At 38.8% G+C, this 9,889-nt stretch overlaps 1 protein-coding gene across 1 annotated transcript; it reads left to right on the top strand.

The window, feature by feature from the left end:
• On the top strand, positions 1-7,071 carry LOC111673391 (uncharacterized). The gene is made up of 6 exons (XM_087169858.1): positions 1-851; positions 984-1,414; positions 2,563-4,335; positions 5,221-5,502; positions 6,445-6,486; positions 6,576-7,071. The coding sequence occupies exons 3-6, from the start codon at positions 3,733-3,735 to the stop codon at positions 6,630-6,632; spliced, it is 984 nt and encodes a 327-aa protein (XP_087025984.1). The 5' UTR covers positions 1-851; positions 984-1,414; positions 2,563-3,732; the 3' UTR covers positions 6,633-7,071.
• The last annotated feature ends 2,818 nt before the right edge of the window (positions 7,072-9,889 follow it).

Here is a 9,889-nt window from a genome sequence, read left to right as displayed (position 1 = left end):
GTGTGTGGAAATCCCTTTAACATTAGTGCTTTGTATCTTCTATTATCATTCATTTTATTTTAGTACGTAGTAACTGTACTTACCAACGAAGAGGAAACAATCAACTGCTGACTGGGGGGCAGGTCTTGTGTACCCTTGGCCACTCCTACCTTTTAGGTGCAGCCAGTTGCTCTGATGGCCCACCCAGGCTCCTGCCGGAGGGATATAGGACGGGGCAGTACAGGAAGCCAGGAAGGTGGGCTGTCACAATTCAAATATGAGTGAGTGATAACACAAACATGTATTCCTGTTGTTATATATTCAGTGAGAAGGCTTTAGGTCTGAACAGACATAAGATGGAAAGCCTTAAAAAAGCAGTGACACAGCTTTATAAGACAATTTCTCCAACCGCTAACATCTATGTTGCCGTAATTCTTATTTTTTCCTATCACATTTTGTTTGAGAGGGACTTTTTCTGCTCTTGCAAACCACAAACTTTGGACTGCAATGTATACATGGGTGTGCCAGTTATTATCATAGCTGTCTTAATACTCTGGACAGAGAAGTCATTTTACAGAGCCTGGAGATATGCATGTACCTGTTCATGCACAAAGACGAACAGAGATCCATGTAGCTGTTCATGCACATGTAAAGACAAATGCAAAACATTTGGATGGACTTTAGGTCTACATGTTGTAAAAGCAGCTTTGGTAGGTGTGCTCTGGGTTGCAGCAGTGTTAATCGATGGAGACTGGTATGTTTGCTGTAAGAATGACCACTCTAAACAACAGTCACAGCTAGCATGCAAAGACAAGAGTAACATAACAGTTGAGGAACAAGCAATCATCGCTGACTTGAAAAACCTCTCACTGGTAAGTGTTATTAGATGTCATTGCCATCTGTATATACCCCACGAAATCAGTCTGGGCATTGACTTGTGGAAAACTGTTGCCATGTATAGAAAATGTGATAATACTGCATGTACCTTTGTTCTTCTTTTTCAGGGGTATGGGATGCTTGCAGTCTTTCTGATCACTGGCACTGCCACCTTTGTGTTGTCAATAGCATGGACATGCCACTGCCAGCATTCATCTACAAATAATGACTGTGCAAGTTTTTGCAATTGTGCAGAATGTTGCACAAAACAAGGTTTATTTGACGAGCTCATTTTGGAAGCAGAGGAAAACATAGTCACAAATGTGCTGAGAGAAAAAGCAGAAGAGATGGTGACTACAAAGCTCCAAGACTATGTGAGACAAAGGCAGTGGGAAAAGTGTTTTGATATTGCTGACGAGCTGATCAAAGACATTAACGAAGTTACACAGGAGGACATTCTTGCAGTTCCTGAGGCAGCAGCACCAGAGAATGTTGCAGATTCACAGGTTCATCCTGGAACAACAGATGACCTAAGAGAGAGAGGAGACGCAACATAGAGGTAACAAAAGTTTGTATGTAATCACTAGTGCTTTAACAGCCAAATAATTGATTAGTAAATCAATGTAAAATTAATCATCAAAATTTGATAGTTAGCATTATTTGTTTGTCGTTAAAACTATATTTGCAGTTTCTTCAGTGTCTCATTTGTTTTATATCACAGTAAAGTGGATATAAATGATTAGACAAAAGACATTTGAAGAAAAAATGTTGGATATATTGTATTGACATAACATATATTTCTCTCTGCTCACGTTCTATAGATGAAACAATTTATTGGAAAATAATTCACAAAGTAATCAATGGCAATTAACAGGAAAATCATTTGAAAATTCACCCTCTACAAATCATTTTCTGAAATTGCTGCTGCCTTGCACAGTTACAGTAGTCTGTCAGCATGTCCCCTTCATTTAAAGGACGAATTTCCCTCTGAGTTATGGCCCTTTTTAAAAGTCAAGCAGAATAACATTTGACAACAGCATAAGCAGAGAGGGGACATTTGGATTAACTCCAGATCCACATCAGGACAGCAGACTGAAGTTACATCAATGACATGGAAACCTCAGAAATTACGTTTGAATTACCTGAACATAGACTGTGACAATTAGTGGACACTGTTAGCTGTGCAGAATCGCACAGTTCCTCTCTGACTGGCAGATATGTAATCTACACAGAGGTCACTAGAGGTTGCTGCTGCAGCAGTTCACAGTTGTATTGTCTGAATTCATTCAGTTTTTGTTTTAGAAACTTTTTACTTTTCTTTCACCAGATTTCTGAGAGAAGTACTGCTATGTTCTCTCCACTATGTTTACTTGATGGCTGGAATTGGTGGTTACTTCAAAGATTCACTTGACATCAACTAAATATCAAACCCTAAAAATCCCCAAAATATGAGACGACTCAATTTTTTTTTTTTTCCTTTGAAACATTAGCTATATTAACATGTAAAATGTATAGTATGATTTCTAGATGAGTTCTTACTACTACAATGTAGTTATTTTTGCATGGTAATAATTCTGAATGAAGGACTTTTGCTTGTAATGGAGTGTTTTTACATGACAGCTTTTACTTAATTTGTGAATCTGAGCACTGCTTCCACCTGACATTTTGGCAATAATAATAGTTTGTGTGTGTTTTCCCCATATACAGGTCTGTTAAAAAAGGACAACAGTGAAACCAAGAAGAAAGTGATTGACAATATGAGTATTACATTTTGATTTATCACCACCTTCATCAGTCAACAGTGTTTCACCAAAAAATAAAATGAGCTTTAATCTGTGATTGTAGGGTGTAACGTCAGAAGAGCAGGCATTAAGATTAAGAGTCACATTATCTTACTGTTTGCAAACTTTTAAGTTTTCTCTTCTACTCATTGAATCATCTTCTTGTTTTACCGCCCTGCCTTTATGTCTTGTTGCTGAATAAATAAACTTAATGGAAGTTGACCTCACTCTGTGCTTCATCACACATTTTGTTCCTGCGATTGGTTGTAGGTGTATCCAAATGTGTCCAGAATCATTTTGGTCTGTAACCACTGAGTGTTTCCAGACTGTCTGGTGATGTCAGGCTAGGGGTGTGGCTCTAAATACTACTATACCCACGAGCCTTGGCCAATTTTGCTATTGAGAAAAAAACAGTCAGAGTTGTGGTGAATTCGAAATGCTATGTTGCCATGGTTAATGCATTATTATAAAATTCATTTGGAATTCAATGATCGAAAAAGAGGCAGTTTGTGTTTTCAAATTTGTCTGCAGTGTAATCTTTAGCTTCAGCTAACCATTCTATTCTATCTATTCTATTCTTTTCTCATTCTAAATTTAGTGATTGGATGTTTCTTGCTGAAATACATCTTGGGAGTTTTAGTTGATTTCTCTCCCTCAGTTTTTTGTACCTTTTGACTTTTTGGTCACAGATATTTTCTGACATGGTTCTAGTCTTAATTTAACCAGGAGAGGTTCATACTGAGAATGCAGGCAGTGTGGAGGATCTCAGGCCTTTCCTGTTTTATCTCTATGTTCAGACCCCTTCTTATTGACTCATTACTGTCTTCTTTTCCAAGATGGTTGTGATTTTACTTTAAAAAGTTACCAACATATGTCGGTTCAGCAGTTTGTGCTTCATCTCTTTCTGTTTGACTGAAACTGTCTGTGTGATGAAGCTCAGATTAACATTCAAACCTCTGGTTTTACTCCCATGACTCTTTGAGTCTTTGAGGCTTGCTTACTACATTTATTTCAAATAGCTGCATTTTGATACCTGATATCTGATTCAGAATCCCTCTAACCACACAGCCGCATCAGTTGCATTGCATTTTGCTTAATGTACGTCCATTTGCTTAATGTACTTCCCAGCCACTTTCATAATAAAAAAAAAAAGAGGAGAGCGTGGTTTCGTGTTGATACATATTTCAGAGGCTGTTGGCTGCAGGACGCAGCAGATGAAACCTTTCCTCCAAAGATGCAGGCCCTGGTCCTGCCACTGCAGAAGCTCATCAGTCAGGTCAAAGACAACGCCAACGCCATCCTCCTTAGCGTTCTGGTTTTTTCTTATCACGTATTTGAGAATGAATTTCCGTGCTCCTGTCAACCACAAAGTGAATACTGCCGTGTATACATGGCACTGCCGTGTATTATAATAACCATCTTAATGCTCTCGACGGACTTGCCCTTTCAGAGAGCATGGAGGTACACAACGTCGAAAGGCTCGTGTCATTTTGGCTGCGTTTTGTTCCGTCGCACTGTCAAGGCTGTATGTGTGGGACTGCTGTGGGTTGCCTCTGTGCTAATCGATGCAGAGTGGTACGTCTGCTGTTGCAATCACAATCCAAAAGTGGTGGCAGATTTACAATGCAAAGCCAAGGCTGATATCACACCTGGAGTAAACCCTGTCGTGACCATCGCCGAGATGAAAACAAATTCAAGGGTAAGAGTTTTTCCTACTTTAGAGGTCAGATGGTTTTCTGCTGCACTTACCCCAATGATTTAAAGAGCCAAAGTCATGAGTCACTTCCTGTTTAGGACCTTCCACTAGCATCTGTCGCATAATCTGCATTTCCTTCATTTGTATTTGTGTGTTCCCGGGATTTATGGTCTATACACTAAGACAAATCTACACCTTTTTCTGCACTACTACAGCTCTCACTATTACAAGTTAAAATCCTTCATGATTTTATGCATCCTTAAAAATCGTACACTGAGGTTCTTAGATAACTTAATTTATATCATCATGTAGGGACACAGGGGTTTTAACACAGTATCTCGTTCATTCAATTCAATTCAATTCAATTCAGAACACTTTATATTTGTAACAGTGACAAGACCATAGCTGACCAACAATGTCTAACACCACATATTATCTTAAAAAGCTTAAGTCAAAAGTGCATTTATTAAGTCCAGCTGGCTATTTCCTTTACTGTAGATGTTCACAACTCTATTGGCTTCTGGAATAAAACCAAACTATTTGCTTTACATGCAGGTAGTCTAAAATCAGGTAGTCTAAAATCCACTCCGGACTTTCGTTTGAGGATTTGTTCAGTATTAAAGGTCCCGTTTTTTACACTTTCCCAGTGTTTTATTTGAAGTTGGTTTTAACTACCAAAAACCATCTCAGTGTATTTATTGTTACCTTGCATCAGAGAGCTGAATTAAAGACAGACCTTCTGGGCTCTGTAAAAAGGAGGTGACATCATGACCTCAGCTCTCTGTAGGATAAGAGAATGGGAGACTGAGAAAATATCCAGAGGCAGTAAATGTAACATGATCTCACCTCACTGCAGTGATAACCTCATCTTTAATGCCTGTTTTTCAGATGTATGGCATCTCCTTACTCTTCGGCATCACTTTAGTGGGCGCCGTTTTGCTGTCGACCTGGACAGTCTGTGCTGATTACTGCTTTCTGCAATGTTGCAAGAGAGAAGTCCTGGTGCACGAGCTGATCCTGGAGGTCGGGGAAGACATCGTGTCACAGACTATGAAAGAAAGACAGAAAAGCATTTTATCTAAGAGAGTTAATGACTACATTACTCAAGGAGAGTGGGAAAAATGTTTGGATGTTGTTGAAGACTTCATTGACCCAACAGGAGAACACTCGGTAAGAATCAAAACCTCTTTGGCATTAATGTGTTCGTTTCTCTTTTTCAGGGAAATGTGTTTCTATTAGAGACTCAGGTTGTGATGATTATTAATGATCAATTATGGTTTCATTAACTGTGAAGTTACATCTATAACAATAAAACCCCAGAAATGGCTGTGATGTGTAATGGGCACCAGGGGTGGACAGTAACAAAGTACATTAAGTACTGTACATAAGTATATATCTGTACTTTACTTACTTACTTTTGCTCCACTATACTTAAAAGACAAATACTGTACTTTTAACACGATTATATTTCTAATAAGAGCTTGTTACTTTGAAGCAGCTTTTAGTCAGAGGGATGAATTTTGTTTTTTTAGTTGTTTTTATGCTGTGGTTGGTCACATGACTACTTATGGCCATTTCTATAGTCTTTGTATCATATTCTACAAGCTTTTTATTTACAGGTTCTACAGTCAGTCAAATGTGGAACAACACAATGTGTTGACATGAAAAACACAACACAACACTTCAGTACTCTTTAAATCAAGTAATCCAGTACTTTAACTCAAGTAATGGATTGGAGTAATATCTGACCAGGAGGATCTATACTTTGACTCAAGTAATGGAGCTGTGGATTTTGTCCACCTCTGAGAATCACAGTTTCCTCTCCACCGAGACGAGTGGGCATGTAATTTACACAGAGGTCACTAGAGGTCGGTGCTGCACCAGTTTTTATTCCAACCTGCATCCAGCGCCACTAAAACCTCGTCTGTCCTACAATAGTTCTGTTCTTAGTGCTTTTCTACATTTCAGAGGGAATCACTATGTTTTTTAGTCCACTACATGAAGCTGATGGCTGGATTCACTTGTTATATATCAGACCACTAAAGTCCCAGAGTATGAGATATAACTCAGCTTTTAACAGAGAAGCATTAACTTGTACGTTTTAACACACAGGATCCGGTGTCTTCGATCAGCAACCTTACTGTAGTAACTGAAGTGAGTATGTGAAGTACATTGTAAGAAAATACCTCTGCCATATTCCAACAGTTTATCAAATAATTAGTTTGTTTTTCTCTCAAACACAGGGCCAGCACAAGGACCTCTGCCAGCAGGGGGAACAAGAACAAAGATTGCCGCTATGATAGTTATTTCTCAAATATCACCACCTTCATCAGTCAACGGTGTCTCACCAGAAATTAAAAGATGACGCCTTCAGAACAACTTGTTTTCTCTGACAAAGTCCAGAGATATGACACAAGACACAGAAAAGCAACAAATGTTCACATTTAATAAGATGAAAACAAAACTCTTGTGTTAAAAACTGGATAAAATGATTAAAACAAAAATTAAAGTTGTTGCTGATTAATTTGTGATTAGTTAAATTGAAAATGAAAAATCAGCTGGTAATAATAGTTTTATTACAATTAAGTGTTCGGCAGGTATAAAGCGTTCAACAAAATTCCTCCAAAAAGTCAACTTTTGTACAACTCACCACAGAATAAGGCGACACCCAGTGGACAAAACTGTGAACTACATGAAAATCAAAATAAATTTTACCTAATTTTGACATGTACACTGACACTTTGTTTTCTGTTCCATTCTTTTTTAGAACAGATCTATTTTATTGTAAAAGACAAGATGATATATATTAACTCGACAGCTACTGACTTAAATAAAATAAAAAAACCCAGTTTTTATTCTCTATACTGGAGGAGCTGCAGTGAAAAGAAAATCTGATCATTTCCATGTTTGTTTGTTTATGAAAATCTCATGTGATTTGACTAATTTCAGGCCAGAAACAGTTCACCAACCCAACCCCCCTCCCTGAGACAATGTGCATCTCCATAGTAACGATCAATAACACCTGCTGACAACTGACAACGAGACAAAAACAACTCAATTTGTGGTTTGTTAACGATGTTATTGAGCGAGCATCAAGCAACCCCCTTACTTATACATACAGGAAATAAAAACTTAAATAAGTGATGTATTAAAACACATCGATATGAAAAGATGTAATTTGCATGTTGGTTTAAACTAAAGAACAACAGTAAATAGTCGTGGACTTAAAGCAACATTGCTATTTTTAAAAAAAAAAAAGAAGGTAAAATTGATTAAAAAATGACTTGACTCAGGTGCAGGTCCAGGATTCGAGACATCATAGGTTCAAGTCCAAATTCTTTCTACTTCCTTTTTATTTTCTATCTCCTTCACTCTCATTTGCCTTTGTATCCTTTTTTCATCATATTTATTATTTTTATTTTTGTTATCTCTTCTTTTCTTCTTCTCTCTTATCTCTTTCCTCTCTAACTTCCTGTCTTCTCTTCTCTTCTGCTGTCAACCACTCTTTCTCTTTTCTGCGTCTCTGCTCTCTCTCATGTCTTCTCTCTCCCATCCTCCATGTCCCATTATCACACAGCTGACAGTATAAACGCTCCCTCCGTCATTAGCAGATGAATTAAAGTATTTCAGTAGTGAGTCTACAGTGAATTGTTTTCCATCCTGGTGCTGAATTGCCATAGAAACTATAATGAAACAACTTCACAGGGAGCCACTGAAGTCTGCTGTAGTTCACTCAGACTCCCCGGTCTAATTCATTCAGTCATTCTGCCTTTTATTGTTCATGGGGGAAATTTGGTTTTACAGACAGAGTTAAGAGTGAAACCACACACTGAAATCACACTGGAGCTCATCACACAACATACAGAATATCATACAGGTAAATGCTGGAGAACAAGAGCAGACAGGGAGTGTGGGGCAATAACAAAGTCACTCATAAGAGCAAAAGAGAAAGTAGTTATAGAGGCACGAGAGGCTTCATTATTCTATGTGTGATTGTAGCGGGAATAAACGAGTCGCCGCTTCTTTTACTAAACAACACGCATGTTTTCAGTCTTTGTAAAGGAATATGGGCTGTCTTTTTTTTTTATGGAATTGAGTGTAAGGATACAGGGATACAGTCATGTGCTGCACAAATAGTCCCTTTAAAGCAAAACTGATTCAATAAAATTGACCTCTGACCTCTATTTACACAAATACTTTACATTTACTTTACATTTACTCATTTAATAGATGCTTTTATCCAAATTGATTTATAGGGAGGGACATCACTACAGCTTCAGTGCAGTAAGAGACCTCGGTGTAAGCACTAAGTAGTACATCTATTTAATAAGTGTTAGTTAGACATGTTAGGTTATTAGAGGTATTAGGAGAGTCTTCAACAGATTCTCGAAGACAGAGAGAGACGCCCCTGCTCTGTTAGCTTGTTCCACCATCGGGGAACCACAAACCAGAACAGTCTGGACGGAGACTGTCTTGTGTGCAGGGATGGTAATGACAGACTACATTCCTTGTAGGAACGCAGTGGCTGAGAAGGAGCATAAGGCTGAATGATTGAGTTCAAGTAGTTGAAGCAGACCCAGAAGTCACTCTGAAGACAGCATTAGTGACTGAATTTGATTCAGGCGGCCATGGGTGGCCAGTTTAGGTCGGATGAGTAGCAGAGTGACGTGAACTTTTAAGGTGATCGAAGACCAGATGGGAGAATTTGTAAGGGAGGCTGCCTCCACTTACAGTGATGTAAGCTGTGTTCTGTTAGACGTAAGAAAAACACAAATTATCAAGACAAGCATGGCAATTAAATATATACATATATAATTATTTAATTAAGTTTTTAGCACATAATTTGCCACAAGTCGTAGACCATCAGTCACAGCCTCCGAGTCACTGCAGGATACCAACATGGCAGATGCTAAACTTCTGCAGACGTTACCGAAGTACAAAACAAACTGGATGGAATCAAAGAAGGGTGATAGGAAAGGAGGACAGGGCAGCTCGTGTACGTTCTCTGCTCCGATGCTTAACATCAATGAAGATGGCTCGAACAGTGCTGCTGGCAGCCAATCAAGAGAGAGGATTTTATATGAGCTTGGTTACCTGTAGTCAAGTCAGTACTGTGCCTGAACACATCCTATTTAGAGACTAACTGAAGCTGCTGCTCTTCTAACAGCCTGCTCACATCTCCTTTGTAGACTCAGTGTTACAGTTAAAGCAAGAGACGGTAGCCTGTTACAGGAGTTTAGCAAACAATAGGTTTCTCATAATCACAGATACCAATGATAAAACATCAGTAATAAAGTTAAAATCGCAAAGTCAAAGTGAAGCGTGTTCAGCTGTCGTAAAAAGTCTTACTTTATGCTGCCTTGAGTGGACTTTTGACTTTCTCTGTCCACCTCACGTTCAGTCTGAACACACCTTTACGCCAGGAACACACTGCTTGCATTGTGTATGCATGGCGGCTCCGTCGCTCACCTGCTGGTGCTCGCATGCGTATGTGTGTTCACACCAGCTGCGTGCCTTCTGCGTCGTTGCTCCTGTCAGCTCTATTTCTCTACCTTGA

The sequence above is a fragment of the Seriola lalandi genome, unplaced genomic scaffold, assembly GCF_002814215.2.
Source record: "Seriola lalandi dorsalis isolate HSWRI2012SDOR001 ecotype SW California unplaced genomic scaffold, Sedor1 jcf7180002054917, whole genome shotgun sequence".
Taxonomy (NCBI): Eukaryota; Metazoa; Chordata; class Actinopteri; order Carangiformes; family Carangidae; genus Seriola; species Seriola lalandi.
Note: the sequence above shows the minus strand (reverse complement) of the source record. Positions and strands in the feature narration are given on the sequence as shown.